Below are 22,094 nucleotides of genomic sequence, written 5' to 3' on the forward strand. Positions count from 1 at the left end.
TGGTGGGTGCCTGTAATCCCAGCTACTAGGGAGGCTGAGACAGGAGAATTGCTTGAACTCGGAAGGCAGAGGTTGCAGGGAGCCGAGATCGCACCACGGCACTCCAGCCTGGGCAACAGAGAGAGACTCCATCTCAAAAAAAAAAAAAAGAAAAGAAAAGAAAAAGAAAAAAGAAAAGAAATTGGGGGAAGAATGAACAGGGAGTTTTTAAATGTGTATTTAGTTTCTGTTTTGCAAGATAAAAAAAATTCTGGTGATGGAGGGTGGTGATGGTTGCATAGCAATGGGAATGTACTTAATGCCACTGAACTGTGCACTTAGAAGTGGTTAAGATGGTAAATTTTATGTTATGTGTATCATACCACAATTTAAAAATAAATGAGTAAATGCAACAAATGAACTTACAATGCACCACATTTCTGGGTACCCCAATCTCTTTGCAAATCCCTGAAAGGCCTCTTGAGAGGAAAAAATAATAATGAAGCATTTAGGAACAGGCTAATTTTCTCAGCATTCAATGCATGTTCCTCATAGAGATAGGATCAGAATCTTTACTGATTCAGGAGTCTATTCAATAACCTGTAAGATCTTAGAGGATGAGTCTGCATTCTCTAATGTACCCTTGTGGTATGTGAGCATGAGCCTGCCCAAAAGCAGCTGTGTGATAATTTTTCACTGATGATTAGGGATGGAGAGGTTAAATTCTGACACACATTTATTTACTCAACACGCACTTGAAAACTCCAAATAGGAGTCCTTCAATTGCACCTTCCACATTACTCAGGTTCCACTGCCTCATGCTCTGAATTTTACTTCCTCCGTTGACAGCCACAAATCAGCACATCCAGTCTACGATTACCGCATTTCCACAGACCACGAGGACAGGTGAAGACACAGTTTGGGGAAGAACGGGCTATGTGGTTAAGGAGGTAAAGTCTCTAAGGATTTCAAAGAAAGGAGAAAAACTAAGCAAAGGTTAACTGATAACTGAGGCTTCCTTACCGTGGGCCGCTTCCAGATGATGCCTTGAGTTTGTGGAGAGCCTGGTCCAAGATCCTTGTAACCCAAAGCTGATGGACATGCTGGGAACTCGGGGTCCTTAAATAGGACCCCTGAGTCCAAGCACTGTTGCCTCAGGGTCTTGAAATCCTGGCCCAAGTACTTCAAAGCATTTTGGTTGGAGCCAAGACCTTGAGTGGCTGCCCGCTGCCTAGATACACGAGCTGCCTGGGCTGCCATGGCCGTGGGCTCTGTAAGGTGGACAGAAGGGCAGGGCTGCACTGTACTCTCAGACACCTGCTCCACTGGGAGGGGAGCTATAAGGCACTAAGGGAGGTGGAGCAGACAAACATTTCACCTGAGGCCCTGTTCCAGAAGGAAGTGAGTCATGGCCAGGGACAAATATGTACCCAAGGTCCAGGCCAATCTGCCCCACCTTCTTCTTCTGCCTTTTGCAAATAATTTGGGGTCTGGGAACCTTCCAGGGCCCATCCCAGGCCATTAGCCTAAGAAATCCATTAGGATCTTGACCCCACCTCAGCATTCCCTCCACACACCTCTTTGCCAGACCTGCTTGCCTTGCATCAAGCCCATTGACTGAGATGAGAAGGCTTATTGTGCAGCTTGAAGCAAATATTCATCAAAGAATTGGAGGCATGCTCTGAGCAGGAAGAAGGCAAGTAGTTACAGGGGCCTCCTTTCCTGCCACAAAAGTTTGGGTGTGTATTTCTTAGGAAGGCAAAAAATATCAGAAAGTGGTGATTCACAGGCCAGATTTGGAATAAGCCTGACTGGAGGAGGTTCCACCTGTGAGTGAAGGCTTTGGCCTCTGACTGCCTCTGTTTCTATCCCAGCTCCCCCAGTAATTTGCTCTGTCAGGTTGGGCAAGTTATTTAACCTCTTTTCTCCTAAGTTTTTTTATCTGTAAACTGGAAGGTCATAGGAGAGCCTACCTCAAAGGGTTGTTCGGAAGAGTGATGAGATAGTACATGTCATCTGCTTAGAACAGTATGGAAGTAACATTCAGTGAATGTCAGGTATCACTATTCCTTGAAGCCAGGATTCCCAGAAAGGCCTTGGAATCAGGAGCCTTGATTCTAATCCCAGAACTGAGTTACAAGCTGACATTGGATTAGTCACTTCTCTCTTGGCTCCAGTTTCCTACATCTGGTCTACCCAAAGGATGTCAACCACACCAGTGCTTTTTGAATTTCAGTGTTTGTGGCACACTAGAAAATGGTCCCCCAAGGATACCAGGTCCTCATCTTGAGAACCTGTAAATAGTCCCTTATCTGGGAAAAGTGTTTTTGCTGCTATGACTAAGTTAAGGATCTCGAGATGGGAAGATTATCCTGACCCTAAATACACAAGTGTCCTCATAAGAGGGAGGCAGAGGAAGATTTGACAATAGACAAAAAGGAGAGGTGATGAGATGAGGAAGGCAGAGGTTAGCGAGATCCTGCCCCACTCCAGGGAACACCAGCAGCCACAGGAGCTGGAAGGGGCAAGAATGGATTCTCCCCTAGAGCCGCTGGAGGGGTGTGGGCCTGCCGACACCTCGACTTCACAGCCTTGGGACTTCTGGCCTCCAGAACAGTGAGAGAATACATGTATGTTGTTCTAAGCCACCACATTTGTGGTCATTTGTTACAGAAGACACAGGAAACAAATACAGTGTGAAGAAGAATCCCCCGGAGCACTCGCTCAAAATGCTGATTCCCTAATAGGTGCTACCACAAATCCTCCACCCCCTTCCCTCCCAAAAAAGAGTTCTAATTCAGGAGATCTGAAGTAAGACCCAGGAATCTGCAGTTTTTAAACCAGTACCCCAGAGATGATGCTAATACAAGGATCCAGGAATGCCCTCTGAGAAGCTCTGGACCAGCCGACCTCTGAGGCCTCCAACTCTGACCTAAGCCAGTGATAGTCCATGTGTTAAGCACTTAGCTAGGTGGGTAGGTCTGAGCAAGTAGAAAGAAGGGTTGTTCCCAGGTGTTCAGAAAAACATACGGTTTCCCAGGTTTCATCAGAAACTCAAGGCCAGGCCAAGCATGGTGGTTCAGATCTGTAATCTCAGCACTTTGGGAGGCTGAGGCAGGAGGATCGCCTGAGCCCAGGAGTTCAAGACCAGCCTGGGCAACATAACAAGACCCAGTCTCTAAAAAAAAAAAAAAAAAAATGAAAAAATTAGCTGGGCATGGTGGTGCATGCCTGTAGTCCCAGCTACTCAAGAGGCTGAGGTAGGAGGATTGCTTGAGCCCAGGAGGTCAGGTCAAGGCTGCAGTGAGTCACTCACTCCAGCCTGGGTGACAGAGTGATGAAACCCTGTCTGAAAAAAAAAACAAAGAAATAAAGAAAAAGAAATTCAAGGCCAAAATGGCCTTCAGAGGCTAAAGCTAGCCTCAGAAAAACTGTGGTCCATGCCCTCTTGGGGACCCCGTCTTCCTTCCCTCACCATCACTTTCCCCTTGATTCCACATCTTCCCACTATTAAGCTCATCTAGTGTTCACAGTTACATTTTCACCAGCCCACACAGTTGACCCTGTCTCACTTGGGTGGCCCCAACCACCCCTAAAAACAGAACCACAACTCCATTCAGTCAACACAGAATGGTCACTGCAAATCTTGGCCGTGTCACTGCCAAGCTTAAAACCCCCAATGGCTGCCCACCACTCCTGGGAGAAGAGTAAGGGGGGTTTTGCACAGCCCATTAGACCTTGAGCAGCTGGCCCTGCCTACCTTTCCTCCTGCTCCATCCTCCCCTCCTGGCTTTCTTTCCATTCCTGGAATGTCGTGTTCTGTCCCGCTTCAGGGCTTGACACCTGCTGTGCCCTCCACCTGAAATGTTCTTCTCCCCACCCCAGCCCTGTTCATCCAGTAGACCTGGGTGCCCCAGGAAAGGTTTTCTGGACAACTCCACAATCATACTAAGCCATTTTCCCCTCTTATACGCTCTCATAGCAACCTGCAAGACCCTGCCCCGCACCAATTCCTGCAATCATTTAATTAATGCCTCTCCACCCCAAGGCTCTGATCTCCACGAGGACAATTAGCCCTGTTTGTTTTATTCATTGTTGTATTCCTGAACCCTAGAAAGCTCCTGGAACATAGTAGGGACTCAATAAATATTTGTTGCATGAATATACAGCTACAGGTAGGAGATGTGCTGTGGATAAACGTGCACCAAGTATAATGGACCTGACACCTTCCGGCAGGGTCATTAGTTCATTATCAAGGATCTTATGGGATTGTTTTTCTTGCCTCTTTCTCCCCTACACCTCCCAGAAACATTCCTCTTAGACTGACTAAAATGAACAAGCCCTTCCTCCATCCAATAGCAGAGTAAGCACAGCTGGTAATTTTCCTTCTGCACAAGGGAACTCTTTCGAGGTTAGCAATCTCCTTCCTACCCCACCTGCCTGAATTACCTCGCTCCCACATCCAGATGCTGTGCAAACAAGCCCTTCCTCATCGAGGCTGGCAGGTCTGAGCCACTGAAAATAGAGCCTTCGTGTATCCAGGCACGAAAAGAACAAGTGGAGTTGAGAAGTCTCTGCTCCCCCAGAGCCTCATGAGCAGACAGCAAACGTCTACGTGTTCTCCAGCCAGGTACCCAGGAGGAAGCAGCCTGCACCCACTGTCTCTGTCCACCTGGACAGATGTCTCTCCAGCCTCACACCCCAGGCACCACAGGAACCAGTGCCAGCTCCTTGCCAGGCAGCCTGAGGATCCACTAAGAGGCTGATGAGGGTGTGCAGACACACCTGACACACGCCTGGCAGCACCTCCTTAATAAGAACTCTTCTCAGCAAACAGCTCAGGTGAATGCTGCCTCTTCTCTGTGCACACCAGCCAAGTGGGGATGCTGAGCTGTATCTATACAGGGCTCCTCTCAGTCAAAAGGATCAAGGCTGTATTATCCCCTTAGAAAGGAAGATAAATCACCCTGGTTGCACCCAGGGGTCCAAGTGTTCTTTTCAGATGATTAAAGTTTGCAAAGCTTGTTGTCTTGCGTAACTATAACTTCAGGGAAAAGATGGGCACAAGCTAACCGCCGAATTCTCTCTCCTGGGCCTGACAGTTTCAGAATGCTAAGGCAAGCAGGGGTTGAATCCAGTGTCAAGAGGATTACAGAGTTCTCATACATGGCTGGTGGGAATGTAAAATGGTGCAGCTGTTTTGGAAAGCAGTCCAGCAGTTCCTCAAAATGCTAAGCATAGAATTACACAGTAACTCTGGGTAACATCCCACTTTAAGAATTGAAAGAGAATTGAAAACATATGTCTACACAAAAACGTGTATATAAATGCCCATAGGAGCATTATTCATAATAGCCAAAAAGTGGAAACAACCTAAACACCCATCAATGGACAAATGGATAAACAAAATGTGGTATATGCATATGATGGAATATTATTCAGCCATAAAAGGAGTCCATAAAAGGAGCGAAATACTGTTACATGCTACAACATAGATGGACCTTAGAGACATGCAAAGTAAAAGAAGCTAATGACAAAAGGCCATACATTGTATGATTCCAGTTTTATGAAATGCCTAGAATTGCAAAGCCACAGGGAAAGAAAGCAGAGTCATGGCTGCCAGGGATTGGGAAGTGGGGCTGACTCTAATAGTTACAAGGTTTCATTTTTGGGGTGATGAAACTATTACGGAATGAGATGGTGGTGATGGTTGCACAACTAAAAATCACACTTTAGGCCAGGCACAGTGGCTTACACCTGCAATCCCAGCACTTTGTCAAGCTGAGCTGGGAGCATCGCTTGAGCCCAGGAGGTTGAGGCTGCCGTGAGCGATGACTGTACCACTGTAATCTCATCTGGACGAGCAAGTGAGACCTGTCTCAAATAAATAAATAAATATCACACTTTAAATGTACACTTTGGCGATGTTTATGTTATGTGAGTTATATCTCAATTTTAACATTGAAAAGGAGAAAAAAAAGGTATTACAGAGGGGAAGGCTGGCTATGATACAAGCATTGGTAGGTGGTCTCTAAGGAAGAGACTGGCTTCCCATCTGCCCAGGATATCAAGTGCCCAGCACATGCAAACAGTTCTAGAGCTGTAAGAGCAAACCCTACCTAACCAGAAGGCTGGATGAGTTGAGATGTGTGGGCTCATTCTCTTTCCAGGTCTGCAGGATCGCTCATGGCATCTTAGGGGTCACACCTCAGGCCTTCATCCTGGCAGGAAAGGGCTCAGTCAAGGCCAGTTGGGAGGCCAGCTGAGACTGCCCCCTAGAGGGCTACAGATCCTGTTGACCTGGTATGACTAAGTAATGCTGCAAAAATTCACATTTGAATAGAATGTAAGGTCTACATAGCACTTTCCTGCCATGGCTGCCTAGAGATTCACGACAAGTCTGTAAGAAAGATCATATTGTCAGGCTACCCCAAGGTCATTCAAGTAGCAAACTTGAGCCCAAGTCTTCTGATTTTAATTCCCATGCTCTTTTTAAGGCACGCTACCCACACACACCAACAGGGAGACCCGATCTGGGCAGTAGGCTGTGAGACGTGATGCCTAAAAGGAAGAAATCCAATGATTCACTCAGCCCTCCATCTGCAAGCCATCTCTGTGCCAACACTCCACTGGGCAGGGGTCGATGCTGGTAGGAGGATAAAAGGACAAATAGAGGCCAGATGCATTTGCTCAGGCCTGTAATCCCAGCACTTTGGGAGGACAAGGCAGGCAGATGACTTGAGCCCAGGAGTTCCAGACCAGCCTGAGCAACGTGGTGAAACCCCATCTCTATAAAAAAATTCAAAAAATGAGCCAGGCTTGGTGGCAGGCACCTGTAATACCAGCTACTCAAGAGGCTGAGGCAGGAGAATCGCTTGAACCCAGGAGGTGGAGGTTTCAGAGAGCTGAGATTGCGCCACTGCACTCCAGCCTAGGTGACAGAGCAAGACCTTGTCTCGAGAAAAATAAAAAAGAAAAGAAAAAACCAAAAGACAAATAGACACCATGCCTGCCCACAAAGAACTTCCATGCAATGGAAAGACCAGGCAATGCTCAAAGAAAAAGTGGTTGATTCTGAGGATGATGAGTGATAAGGAAGGCTTCATGGAGGAGGTGGCCTTCCAGTTAGATCTGTAGGATAAGGTGCTCGAAGGATGATGAGGATTTTGAAAGAAGGCAGTGTAAAAAGGGCATTGGAGGCAAGGGGAACAGCAAGAAAATGGCAAGAAGGAACAGCTCTGCACACAGTGCCAAGAGAATATTAATTATCTAGAATGAGATCTAGATCACTCACTCCTGGAGTTAGGCAAGAGGCAAACAACAAGAGGAAAAGACACTGGGGGCCTTGAATGCCATCCTAAATGAGTAGGGACTTCTTCTCTATAGTTAGGGTGCAGTTGCTGTGAAACAGGCAAGAATCGATGATGGCTTAATTCAGGTAGTGGCACTGGGGCTGGGTAGATGAGGAGTTTCCCTCCTCTGTGAGTCCCAGAGGCTGGGGATGAGTGTGGAGGAAGGGAAGACATAGCCAGGATACCTCTTGTGATCTTGTGATATAATAAGAAATATGTATTTTGGTCTTTGTCCTCAGTTCCTGGCACAAAGCTTCTAAAATCTTTGTAATTTCCTGGGTGATAAATGTGCTAGGAGCATCTTTTGTTGTAATATTTGGTCTTTGACTCCAGTTCCTGACACAGAGCTCCTAAATCCCTGGAATTTCCTGGGAATAGAAGAGTCTTTTGTTCTAATAAGGTGACTCTTGTGGGCTCCTGAATGAGGTCTAGTCACCAGAAAGACCAAGCCATGATTAGAAGCTTGGAAAAAGCCAGGCAAGGTGCCTCACAACTGTAATCCCAGGACTTTGAGAGACCAAGGCAAAAGGATCGCTTCAGCCCAGGAGTTCAGGGCCAGCCCAGGCAAAATAGTGAGATGACATCTGTACTAAAAATAAAAAATAATAAACTAGCTGGACATAGTGGTACACACCTGTAGTCCCAGCTACTCAGGAAACCAAGGCAAAAGGATCACTTGGGCCCAGGAGATTGAGGCTGTAGTGGGCCATGTTCATGCCACTGTACTCCAGCCTAGGCAACAGAGAGAGACCCTGTCTCAGAAACAAGAAAGAGAAAGAAAGAAAGAAAGAAAGAAAGAAAGAAAGAAAGAAAGAAAGAAAGAAGAAAGAAAGAAAGAAGAAAGAGAGAAAGAGAGAAAGAAAGAGAGAAAGAAAGAAAGAAAGAAAGAAAGAAAGAAAGAAAGAAAGAGAAAGAAAGAAAGAAGGAAAGAAGGAAGGAAGGAAGGAAGGAAGGAAGGAAGGAAGGAAGGAAGGAAGGAAGGAAGGAAGGATTTGGAACTTTCAGCCCTACTCCCCATCCTCTAGGCAGGGGAGAGGAGCTGGTGAGTAGGTTAATAATCCATCATGCCTATGAGATAAAGCCTCCATAAAAATCCCTGAGCTACAAAGAGCTAACAACAGAGCTATCATTTGATCCAGCAATCCCGTGACTGGGTATATACCCAGAGGAATATAAATCATTCTGCAATAAAGATACATGCATGCAAGTGTTTCTTGCAGCACTATTCACAATAGCAAAGACATGGAATCAACCAAAATGCCCATCAATGACAGATTGGATAAAGAAAACGTGGTGCATATACACCCTGAAATACTATGCAGCCATAAAAAAGAACAAGATTATGTCTTTTACTGAAACATGGATGGAGCTAGAGGCTATTGTCCTTAGCAAACTAAGGCAAGAATACCAAATACCACATGTTCTCACTTGTAAGTGGGAGCTAAGGGATGAGAACTCATGAACACAAAGAAGGGAGCAACAGACACTGGAGCTACTTGCAGGTAGAGGGTGGGAGGAGGGAGAGGAACAAAAAAAAATAACTACTTGGTTCTAGGCTTAGTACTTGGGTGATGAAATAATCTGTACAACAAATCCCCATGACAGGAGCTTAGCTATATAACAGACTTGCTGTATTAGTCCATTCTCACACTGCTATAAAGAAATACCTAAAACTGAGTAATTTATAAAGAAAAGTTGTTTAATTGGCTTATGGTTCTGCAGGCTATACAGGCTTCTGCTTCTAAGGAGGCCTCAGAAAACTTACAATCATGGTGGAAGACAAAGGTGAAGCAAGCACATGTTACATGGTGGAAGCAGGAGGAAGCGGAGGGGAGGTGCTACACACTTTTAAGATAGCACTAGGGGGATGGTGCTAAACCATTAAACCACCCCCATGATCTGATCACTTCCCATCAGGCCCGTTCTCCAACACTGGGGATTACAAATTGACATGAGATTTGGATGAAGACACAAATCCAAACCATATTCTGTCCTCGGCCCATCCCAAATTTCGTGTCCTTCTCACATTGCAAAATACAATTATCCCATCTCAACAGTCCCCCAAGTTTTAACTCATTTCAGCATTAACTCAAAAGTCCAGTCCAAAGTCTCATCTGAGACAAGACAAGTCCCTTCCACCCATGAGCCTGTAAAATCAAAAACAAGTTAGTTACTTCCAAAATACAATAGGGATATAGGCATTGGATAATTACTCCCTTTCCAGAAGGGGGAAATTGGCCAAAACAAAGGAGCTATAGGCCCCATTTAGGTCCAAAACCCAGCAGGGCAGTCATTAAATCTTAAAGCTCTGAAATAATCTCCTTTGACTCTGTGTCTCACATCCAGGCCACACTGATGCAAGGGCTGGGCTCCCAAGGCCTTGGGCAGCTCTGTCCCTGTGGCTCTGCAGGGCTTAGCTCCCATGGCTGTTCTCAAGGGCGTTGAGTGCCTGTGGCTTTTCCAGGTGCACAGTGCAATCTGTTTGTGGATCTACCATTCTGGGGTCTGGAGGATGGCGGTCCTCGTCTCACAGCTCCACTAGGCAGTGCCCCACTGGAAACTCTGCATGGGAGTTTCAACCCCACATTTCCCCTCTGCACTACCCTAGTAGAGGTTTTCCATGAGGCCTCCACTCCTGCAGCAGACTTCTGCCTAGACATTCAGCCATTTCCATACATCTTCTGAAATCTAGGCAGAGGCTCCCAAGTCTTAACTCTTGTCCTCTGCACACCCACAGGCTTAATGCCATGTGGAGGCCACCAACACTTGCAGCTTGCACCCTCTGGAGCAGCTGCCTGAGGCATATCTGGAGCTTGAGCTGCCAGGACACAGGGAGCACTGTCCCGAGGTTGTGCAGGGCAGTGGGGCTCTGGGTCCAGACCACAAAACCATTCTTCTATCCTAGGCCTCTGGGCCTGTGGAGGGAGAGGCTGCCATGAAGCTTGCTGAAATGCCTTCCAGGCATTTTCCCCATTGTCTCAGCTATTAACATTCAGTTCCTCTTTACTTATGCAAATTTCTGCAGCTGGTTTGAATTCCTCTAATGAAAATGGTTTTTTTCTCTACCACATGGCCAGGCTGCAAATTCTCCAAACTTTCATGCTTTGCTTCCCTCTTAAATAAAAGTTCTAGTTTTAGATCATTTATTTCCTTATGCATATGACTGTAGGTTTTTACAAGCAGCCAAGTCACATCTTGAATGTTTTGCTGCTTAGAAATTTCTCCCACCAGATACCCTAAGTCATCTCTCTCAAGTTCAAGTTCCACAGATGTCTAGAGCAGGGGCATAATGCTGCCAGCCTCTTTGCTAACACATAGCAAGAGTAATCTTACCCCAGTTTCCAATAAGTTCCATCTGAGAGGTCTCCATCTGAGACTTCCTCAACCTGGACTTCATTGTCCATATCACTATCAGCATTTTGGTAACAACAATTCAACAAGTTTGTAGGAAGCTCCAAAGTTTCCCTCATTTTCCTGTCTTCTTCTGAGCCCTCCAAACTTTTCCAACCTCTGCCTATTACCCAGTTTCAAAGTCACTTCCACGTTTTCAAGTATCTTTATAGCAATGCCCCATTTATCTGGTACCAATTTTTTTTATTAGTCCATTCTCACACTGCTATAAAGAAGTACCTGGAACTGGGTAATGTTTAAAGAAAGGATGTTTCATTGGCTCACATTTCTGCAGGCTGTATAGGCTTCTGCTTCTGTCAAGGCCTCAGGAAACTTATAATCACTGCAGAAGGCAAAGGGGAAGCAAGCACATCTTACATAGTGGGAGGAAGAGGAAGGGGGGGTGCCACACACTTTTAAAACAGCACTAGAGGGATGGTGCTAAACCATTAAACTCTTCGTATGATCCAGTCACCTCCCACCAGGCCCCTCCTCCAACACTGGCAATTCCAGTTCAACGTGAGATTTGGGTGGAGACACAACTCCAAACCACAGCACTTGCACATGTACCCCTGAACCTAAAATAAAAGTTTAAAAAATAATAATAAAAAAAGAAATCTACACACACACACAGAGAGAGAGAGAGAGAGAGAAAGAAAGAGAGAGAGAAAGGCAAGGTCACAGCTAAAAAAAAAAAAAATCCCTGAGCTACAGAATTCAGAGAGCTTCCAGGTTGCTGAACTCATGGAGGTGCTGGGAGGGTGGTGTGCCCAGAGAGGGCATGGAAGCTCTGCACCCCTTTCCCCATACCTTGCCTGTATTCATCTGTTCTCATGCTGCTAATAAAGGCATATCTGAGACTGCATAATTTATAAAGGAAAGAGGTTAAATGGACTCACAGTTCTACGTGGCTGGGGAGGCCTCACAATCGTGGCAGAAGAGCAAAGAACATCTTACATGGTGGCAGGCAAGAATAGGACATGTGCAGGGGAACTCCTCGTTATAAAACCATCAGATCTCATGAGACTTACTCACTATTAAGAGGATAGCATGGGAAAGACCCACCCTTATGATTCAATTACTTCCCACAACATGTGGGAATTGTGGGAGCCACAATTCAAGATGAGGTTTGAGTGGGGACACAGCCAAGCCATGTCATTGCCCTATGCATCTCTCCCATCTGGCTGTTCCTAAGTTGCATCATTTTATGATAAACCTGTAACTTAGTAACTTTTCTTTCTGCTTTCTGTGAACTATTCTAGCAAATTAGTGAACATGAGGAGGAGGTCGTGGGAACCTCCAATTTGTAACCAAGTCAGACAGAAGTTGTGGGTGACCTGGTGACCCACCACTTATGATTGGACTCTGAAGTGGGGATGGTCTTGTAGGACTGAGCCATTAACTTGTTCTAACTCCAGGCAATTAGTGTCAGAATCAAGTTAAATTGTAGGACACCCAGCTGGTGGTGGAAAATTGTTCAGTGTGGGGGAAAAACCCACACATCTGGTGTCAGAAAAATGTGTTGTGAATGGAGGAAAACAGTGAGTGCTTCTTATATGCCTCTGAATGCTGGCATTTGACAGAGACCCTAACCTCCCCTAACCCAGAAGCTGAAACAGTTCAGGACTCATATTCAGCGTAAATAGGGAGATATTTTGATTTCCTCCAAAAGAAAACTACTGGCTAGAAAAGGGACAGGCTGGGCACAGTGGCTCATGCCTATAATCCCAGCACTTTGGGAGGCCAAGGTGGGACGATAGCTTCAGCCCAGGAGTTCAAGACCAGCCATGGCAACGTGGCAAAACTGCTGTCTCTACAAAACATAAGAAATTCACTGGGTGTAGTGGTACACGCCTGTAGTCCCAGCTACTTGCGAAGCTGACTTGGAAGGACTGCTTGAGCCCAGGAGGTCAAGACTGTAGTGAGCTATGATCATGCCCATAAATAGGCACTGCGTTCCAGCCTAGGTGACCGAGTGAGACCCTGTCTCAAATAAATAAATAAATACAATAGAAAAGAGAGGGCATAAAGGTGCAGAGTCCTCTGACCTAGTCTTAGAAAACAAGGCCATGAAGGTAGGAACTGTGTCTATCTCAAGTTCATCATGCAACCTTTCACAGAGCTCCACATGCAATATGGGGACTTACGAGTGTACTTTGAAGTTGTTCTTGCTGGGCAGATCAATATATCACATGCTTCCCTGACCTCAGTTCCTGCTGCCAAGCGGCCACAGATACACCTGCATCATCAGTTTTCTCCGTCTCTACTGGATCGTTTTCTTTCCCATACAAGTTTGCTATAGTTTCTTCTGCCTTAAAAAAAAGAAAGTGTTTAATCTCTCTTGACTCCATGCCCTTGTCCTGTTTCTTCTTTTCTTTTTTTTTTTTTTCTTGAGACGGAGTCTTGCTCTGTCACCCAGGCTGGAGTGCAGTGGCACGATCTCGGCTCACTGCAGCCTCTGCCCCCCAGGTTCCAGCCATTCTCCTGCCTCAGCCTCCTGAGTAGCTGGGATTACAGGCCCACACCACCATGACTGGCTAATTTTTGTATTTTAGTAGAAACGGGGTTTTGCCATGTTGGCCAGGCTGGTCTCAAACTCCTGACCTCAGGTGATCCACCCGCCTTAGCCTCCTATTGTGCTGGGATTACAGGTGTGAGCCACCACGCCAGGCCTCTTCCTTTATTTTCACAACAAAATTTCATGAAAGTGGTGTGTATTCTCACTGTCTCTTCATTTCTGTCCCACCTTTCTCTCTTACCATCCCTCTAGGCAGATGTTCAGGGTAAAACCATTGGCCAATATCCAGGTGGTCTTGATGTTGCTCAATCCAATGGTTAACTCTCAGTCCTCTTCTTAGTTGACCTGTAAGTAGCTAATTGGACTCAGGTCAATGCTGTTTCCACCTAGAAATAGAGAGGGGGATGAATTTCAGGAGGGATGTTTTTGAGTGGCCAAGAGGAAATCAAATCTAGAGCCCAAGAGGAGAGATTGGCCTTAGGACACAGATAGTTCATCCCTTGTCACAGAGAGATGGCACATACAGTGTGAGGATAGATGTCACAGTTGGACCTTGGGAAGTTCTGTTTTCAGCACTTTGACCTTTCTCATGGAAATAGGAGTGAAGGTCATTAGCTGAGAGTGAGAATGGGGCAGATGTGTTGGAGATTTGAGAGAGAGAGAGGAAGTATAAAGTAAGTGATCTGGCTGGGCACGGTGGCTCACGCCTGTAATCCCAGGACTTTGAGAGGCCAAGGCAGGTGGATAACCTGAGGTCAAGAGTTTGAGACCAGCCTGACCAACATGGTGAAACCCCATCTCTACTAAAAATACAAAATTAGCCAGGCATGACAGTGCACGCCTGTAATCCCAGCTACTTGGGAGGCTGAGGCAGGAGAATCACTTGAACATGAGAGGTGGAGGTTGCAGTGAGCCAAGATCATGCCATTGCACTCCAGCCTGGGCAACAAGAGCGAAACTCTGTCTTAAAAGATTTTTAAAATAAAATAAAATAAGTGATCTTGAAAACTGGATAAGAGACATGATGCTGCCAGGTGGCATTAAGGGCCAGTTGAGTTAGGGACTACCAATTTAATGTAAGACAGATCAACACTTATATTATTTATTTTTTGCAGATGACAAATTTTCCCAAATTCAATGGTCTAGAACATTGAATATTTATTATCTTACAATTTCGGTGCATAGGGAATTTGGGAATTTAGCTGTGTGGTTCTGACCTCTAAGACTTTCATGAGATACTGACTGCAGCTATAGTCAACTGATGGCTCAGCTGTGGTGGAAGGATCTCCTATCAGGATGGCTCACTCGCATGGCCTTGGGCAGGAGACCCCGGTTCTTCATTACATAGGTCTCTCCTTAGGCTGTTTCATTGTCATCATGACACGGCAGCTGACTTCCTCCAGAACAAATGATACAAAAATCAGAGAGGGAACTGCTTTTTACAATCTCACCTCTGAAGTTGTCTACTCACTTCAGGTTTATTCTACTCATTAGAAGCAAATTGCTGTCCAGCCCACTCTCAAAAGAGGAATTTACCTCCACCTCTTAAAGTAAAGAATACCAAATAATTTATGGGCATTTTTTTAACTACCATACCTTGATTGTGTGCTTTACTCCAGTCACACTGAGCTGTACAGGCGCAGGTCAGGCATGGGGTAGATGGAAAGTTGGATTAAGTAAGGTCATGAATATGTGAGAGCAAGAAATCTAAGAACCAGAGCCTTGATGGTGCCAGGCCTCCCAAAATCAGCAGGTGAATTCTGCTGAATGTCAGCTGCACATGGCTCCAGCAGGCTCAGCACCAGAACGGTGGGTCTTTACGCTGCTGCACCCCCATTAGCAAGCTTTGGCTCTGATCACCCATCTAATTCAGTCCTGCTGTCCACTGGCCTCGTTGGACTACTCATTGTTTTTTGTTTGTTTGTTTTGAATTGAAGTCTCACTCTGTCGCCCAGGCTGGAGTGCAGTTGCATGATCTCAGCTCACTGCAACCTCCACCTCCAGGGTTCATCTGATTCTCCTGCCTCAGCCTCCCAAGTAGCTGGGATTATAGGCACCCGCCACCACGTCCAGCTAATTTTTGTATTTTTGGTAGAGACAAGGTTCCACAATGTTGGTCAGGCTGGTCTCGAACTCCTGACCTCAAGTGATCTGCCCACCTGGCTTCCAAAGTGCTGGGATCACAGGCGTGAACCACCGCATCCAGCTGATTACTCATTGTTTTTGCTCCAGCACAACTTGGACTTCCCCATGGCCTATCACAGCCTCTCCAGCTCCAACTCTGTCTTATGACTTGCCTAATACAGCTCTCACAACTTACTAGCAAGTCATCCCTTTGTGTTTCTCTGTCTGAATTGCCAAAAGAGAAAATCTAATTGGCCCTGGTACCTTCTTAAGCCAGATCACACAGGTCCCATGACACTGACCAAGATAGGGGACTGGTTGCTGTGGCACATAACATCAATGCCCACACCCCTCGGAGCCCTGTATGTTTGCAAACTCACAAGCTCTGGTGTGCTTGCACCCCCAGCAGCTAGCCCCTGACTTCCTTGGCCAGAGGGCTGTACCTCTCTCAGCCTATCAGAGCCACCTTGCCAGAAGTGGCTCTCTAACTGGGGACATATGCCCCCTGGGGTGCTTGGTAACATGCTGGAGCATCAACATGACATGTTTTCTTGGACTATTCACTTTATTCAAAGTTTTTTTTTTTTTTTTGAAAGAGGAATTTTTAACTTTGTTTTTTCTTTTTTCTTTTTTTTGAGATGGAGTCTCACTCTGTCACCCAGGCTGGAGTGTAGTGGCGTGATCCTGGCTCACTGCATCCTCCACTGCCCAAGTTCAAGTGATTCTCCTGTCTCAGCCTCCCGAATAGGTCGGATTACAGGCACCCGCCACCAGGCCTGCCTAATTTTTGTACTTTTAGTAGAGATTGGGAGTGTTCACCGTGTCGGTCAGGCTGATGAACTCCTGACCTCAAGCGATCTGCTCGCCTCAGCCTCCCAAAATGCTGGGATTATAGGCGTGAACCACTTCACTCAGCCAATTTTTAATATTTTTAATAAGAATTATATATAGGAAGCCGCCAGGCTCTATTTTCAAGGAGTACATATTAGCTCTTCTCCATGTAAAGGGTCTTTCTCTTTTCCCTGTTTAGTGGAGAAATTTTGAATGTGGAAAATATAACATATGCATACAAACATATGAAATAAAACTCATGAAAAAAAGAAAATATATACACAAAGATCAGAATAGTGGTCTCTTTCACCCTGAAGAGTGGGAAACGAAGTGAGGGAGGAGCATACAGAGAGATGTAAGTTTTAGGTAATTTTTTAATTATCGGGTGGGGTGGTGAATACGTAGGAATTCATCATACTTTTTGTTTTGTTTATGAGACAGTCTCACAGTGTTGCCTAGGCTGGAGTGTGGTGGTGTGATCATGGCTCACTGCAGCCTTGACCTCTTGAGCTCAACTGATCCTCCCATCTCAGCCTCCCACATAGCTGGAACCATAGGCACACACCACCATGCCTGGCTAATTTTTTGTATTTTTTATAGAGATGGGGCTCTCCCTACGTTGCCCAAGCTGATCTCAAACTCCTGGGCTCAAGCGATCCTCCCACCTTGGCCTCCCAAAGAGCTGGAACTACAGGCATGAGCTATTGTGCCCAGTTTGTCATACTACTAATAATAACTTAAAGAAATTAAAGAAAGCCATGTGTTGGCCAGGCACAGTGGCTCACACCTGTAATCCCCGTACTTTGGGAGGCCAAGGTGGGCGGATCATGAGGTCAAGAGACCGAGACCATCCTGGCTAACATGGTGAAAGCCCATCTCTACTAAAAATACAAGGGCCGGGCGTGGTGGCTCACGCTTGTAATCCCAGCACTTTGGGAGGCCGAGGCGGGCGGATCACGAGATCAGGAGATCGAGACCACGGTGAAACCCCGTCTCTACTAAAAATACAAAAAATTAGCCGGGCGTGGTGGCGGGCGCCTGTAGCCCCAGCTACTCAGGAGGCTGAGGCAAGAGAATGGCGTGAACCCGGGAGGCAGAGCTTGCAGTGAGCTGAGATTGCGCCACTGCACGTCAGCCTGGGCGACAGAGCGAGACTCCGTCTCAAAAAAAAAAAAAAATACAAAATTAGCCAGACGTGGTGGCACGTGCCTGTAATCCCAGCTACTCGGGAGGCTGAAGCAGGAGAATCGCTTGAACCTGGGAGGCGGAGATTGCAGTGAACTGAGATCGCACCACTGCACTCCAGTCTGGTGACAGAGTGAGACTCTGTCTCAAAAAAAAAAAGAAAAGAAAAGTAAAGAAAGCCATGTGTTGACTAATAATAATGAGAGTATTATGAATCAAGGATTACAATTAATCCAATTTTGAACATGGACAGTAAAAAAAGAAATCCCCACAACAGGTAGAGAGGGAGATATTTACAAGTTAAGAATCCTGCCCAAGGAGCCTCAAATCTAACAAGCCTGTTCCCACAGCAGGCCTGGCGGTGAAATCAGCTAGGAAGGTGGTATCTGCAGCCCCTCAGTCACTCTCCCTTGCAGTTAGGGTCTAGGCTGCACTTGGAAAGAGCCTCATTTCCCGTCCCCAGCTCCCCAGTCACTGGTCCAAAGAGAACACTGAGTTCTCCACTGGGTTTTCAAAGGGAAGGCAAAGGAAGATAAAACGTTAACAGGTTCTTGTTAGACTTTCAATTTACAAGGAATTTTAGAGAAATGCCTCAAGCTGAACCTGTAATAGCCAGGTGGGAACTTGGGCAGATGGTAGCAATTTCTCAAGGTTCGTTCCAAAACACTGCTGCAGATCCTTCCCATGGTCACTGTTTAAACACATGTCCTGTCCAATCTTTCTCGTAACCATCCCTTGAGTCATTTCTTTCCTCTCCATCCCCAAAGCCATGACTTAAGTACAATTCTTTATTCCTTCTAGCCTGCAGCACAGCAATAGCCTTCCAAATTTCTCAAATCCCTCCAATCTCCACAGTCTGATCCTGTCACTTAAGGTACTTCAATGCTCCTCACCTTGCCTTAAAGATGATAGCCCAACTCCTTGGTACAGCACTGTGACCCTCAGCGTCTGGCTGTCCCAGCCCTGTCACCATCACAACCCTATCTGCCCATATCTCCTCCATGCAGCACTAACATTGGAAATGCCCCCCAAACTCGCAATGCCTTTTCACACCTCTATGCTCTTTCTGGCTGCAAGGACAGTCACTCTGGTCTCTCCCTGCTTAGGCATGACTCACCTTTCTAGATTAAGTTCAAATATCACTCCTCCAGAACGTCTCTCAAGGTAAAGGCTAGCCCGTGTATCTCACTGAATTGTAATCAATGGTTGGCTTCTCCATTCCATATCTTCTCCACTACTCCGATTAAAGTTGAAATTCCTTGCGTGCAGGGACTGTATTTTTCATCCTTATGTCTCTATTCCCTTTATCTCAAATTTCTTTTCTTTTTTTTTGAGATGCAGTCTCGCTCCATTTCCCAGGTTGGAGTGCAGTGGCATGGCACAATCTTGGCTCACTGCAACCTCCACCTCCCGGGTGCGAGCCATTCTCCTACCTCAGCCTCCCGGGTAGGGATTACAGGTGCACACCACCACACTCAGCTAATTTTCATATTTTTAGTAGAAATGGGTTTTCACCATGTGGGCAAGGCTGTTCTCAAACTCCTGACCTCAGGTCATCCACCCTCCTCGGCCTCCCAAAGTGCTAGGATTATAGGCATGAGCCACTGCACCCAGCCTATCTCAAATTTCTTTCTGTGACTTAGTACCTGGCACATAATATGAGTTCAATACATGCTTGATGAATTAATAGTTAGCTAAATATATAAGTTATATTCAAACTTTGTATTTCACACTCTTGGACTGGTAAGAGACAGAGTATAGTTAAGCCCGTGATGAGTATAATTGTATGAATTAAAGTACACATGTATACTGAGGGCTCATTTCATGTGTGAGTCTCTGAAAATGTTTGCGACTACAACTTAAACCAAGACAACCTAAGGATTTTGAGAAGCACTAGAAGTATCCAGAGAAAACAGTAACTTAGATGCAGCCAATACAAGCTCAAGACTGAGAGTCTGCAAATCTAGATTCCAGCCTCTGCTCTACCACATTCTTAAGTGACCCAGAGAAGTCACTTTAACACTGGGCATGGGAGCCCAGAGCCCAGCCCTTCCGTGTACCCTGTCTAGCTACACTTATCTGGATGCGAAAGGCTGCTGGGCATTGAACACAGCCATCAGCTTGGGAGCTGGGCCAAGCCTCACCAGGGAACAGTGAGGGGCTCCCTGCTCCGACACCACACAGGTGCACACACTTGCCTGCTCATCAGGTCCCCGGCCGACCCCTTTACACACACTGTCTCCTGCTTCTGCAACAATGCCGTGCAATAGCAACTATCACCAGCCACATTCTACAGGTGAGAAAGCTGAGCTTCATCCACAGTTCCTCAGTAGCAGGAGTAGGATTGGAACCCAAGTGTGTTAGCTAAAAGCCCACACGTTTATCCAAGATACCATATTGACGCTGTTTAAAGTGACAAACGATCACTTTATGTAGAATGCCCCCAGGGAGTTGAACTGGTGGAATCTGCATTCTTGTCACAGACAGAGTCCACTCTCCCCTCCACATCTCCCCCTTAGCCCCAACACAGGACTGCTGGGTTCCTCTGCTAGTCCCAGGTGAGATACTCCCTCACCTTCCAGCAGCAGGTAACAAGGACCAGGAGGCACCAGAGACAACCCCAGCTCCTCACTGCAGCCAGCAAGGGAATATGGCCTCTCAGAGCAGCTGGGATTCTAACCAGCTGAAATTAAACTGCGCAGCGACAACAGTCAGAGGTAACGCACGTTAAAGGTATCAATGATGGCTCCAGCAACTGGTGGTCTCTGCTGCCCCCTAGACGTCTGTTTCCTCCAACAGGCCTCAGATTAATTTAAAACCAAGTGCTTGGTGTAATATTGCATAGTAACACTCTTTCCCTGCTTCATCAATCATGCATTTATCCTACCTTTCCTGTGTGGACTGCAAGCAGTTGGTAAGGCAATGCTCTTCTTAAGAACCGCGGCGAGGCCGGGCGCGGTGGCTCACGCCTGTAATCCCAGCACTTTGGGAGGCCGAGGCGGGCGGATCACGAGGTCAGGAGATTGAGACCATCCTGGCTAACATGGTGAAACCCCGTCTCTACTAAAAATACAAAAAATTAGCCGGGCGAGGTGGCGGGCGCCTGTAGTCCCAGCTACGCGGGAGGCTGAGGCAGGAGAATGGCGGAACCCTGGGGGGCGGAGCCTGCAGTGAGCCGAGATTGCGCCACTGCACTCCAGCCTGGGTGAAAGAGCGAGACTCCGTCTCAAAAAAAAAAAAAAAAAAAAAAAAAAAGAACCGCGGCGAATAGGAGAACAAGGGATAGAGGAGTCACCGTCTTGCAACCCTTAATGAAATAATGAGTCTAGGTAGCCATCACCAATGGATGCTAACACAATTAGATGAAAGACTAATGGAGAACTTTATAATAGATGGATCTGACTGAAACACCTAAGCCTGCTTATCAATCTGTGCATCTTTGCATGGGACATTATTGCCTTCTCATATAATACGGTGTACAATATAGGTTCATCTGTGAAGACCTCTGTCCACCCCCCAAAAAATAAACTGAATCCAATCAAACCTCTAGATTTTACTGCCAGTTTAGAGAAAACAAGAGGTTAGTCAGGGTTTCTTAGCCTCTGCATTATTGACATTTTCGATAATCACCAAAAGGATAGTAAAAACCGGTCTAACAGTGAAACGAAATAATAAAAAATAGTTAATCCAAAAGAAAGCAAAAAAAAAAAAAGGAGAGGAAGGAAAACATAGACTTGATGGGACAAACAAAAAGTAAAAAGAAGAAAGTAGGTTTAGATACAAATATATTAGTAATTCCATTAAATCTAAAGGACTACATTAAAAAAACAAAAACAAAATTCTCAGCCTAGTTAAAAGCAACAAAGTGATATAGCTTAACTATAAAGACATAGAAAGCTTAAAAATAAAAGTACAGAAAGAAATGCATGCAAACACCAAAAGAAAGCTGATCTAGCTATATAATATCAGAAAAAGAACACCCTGAGGCAAAAAGCATTATTACAGATAAAAACATTTCATAATCATGAAAGATCAATTCATTGGGAAGATGTAGTAAAACTGTATACTTATAACAACATAGCCATGAAATATGTACAATAAAAATTGGCAAGACAAAAAGGAAAATATGCAATCTTAGTATGAGATTTTAATACAATACTCTTAGTAATGGATAGAACAAGCAGACAAAAATACCAATAAGGATATAGAAGATTTGAATAACACAATTAACAAACTTAGCCTCCTTAGCATATGTAGAATACTGCACCAAACAGCAGCGAAGTCCATGTTCTTTTCAAATGCACATGGAGTATTTACCAAATCTGGCCACCACACACCCCACAGTCCTGGTGGCATGGGCACCTTTTGTGCATAGTTGATTGATATGGCAGACTGTACCTGACCCAACACGGGTCAATGAGTTTTTTTCCCTAGATTTTTGGACTTGGATCTGATGGTTGAAGCTGTGAAAAATAAAGCTTGGGCACTTTTCCTCCCACCTTGAAAAGGGGATCCCAATGTTATCTGAGTCTCTGTTTAGGTTATTCCTGAGGCATGCCTATTCTACTTTGGTTTTACAATGACATTCCAGAATCTTTAGCATGCATCTACTTTGGAGTTTTTAAAATATATATATAACATAAAATGTACTAGCTTTAGCATTTAAGTGTACAGTTCAGTGGCACTAAGTACATTCGCATTATTATGCAACCATC

The 22,094-nt window shown here is 45.6% G+C and overlaps 1 protein-coding gene across 1 annotated transcript in view; it reads right to left on the reverse strand.

The window, feature by feature from the left end:
* The window catches only part of CAPN8 (calpain 8), a 71,639-nt gene extending 70,345 nt beyond the window's left edge, over positions 1-1,294 (reverse strand). Inside the window, exon 1 of the mRNA XM_055234076.2 lies at positions 1,003-1,294. Coding sequence (XP_055090051.1) covers positions 1,003-1,239 — 237 coding nt within the window. The 5' untranslated portion in view covers positions 1,240-1,294. The remainder of the gene's footprint in view (positions 1-1,002) is intronic.
* Positions 1,295-22,094: the final 20,800 nt, after the last annotated feature.

Source organism: Symphalangus syndactylus, chromosome 19 (assembly GCF_028878055.3).
Source record: "Symphalangus syndactylus isolate Jambi chromosome 19, NHGRI_mSymSyn1-v2.1_pri, whole genome shotgun sequence".
Lineage (NCBI taxonomy): Eukaryota > Metazoa > Chordata > Mammalia > Primates > Hylobatidae > Symphalangus > Symphalangus syndactylus.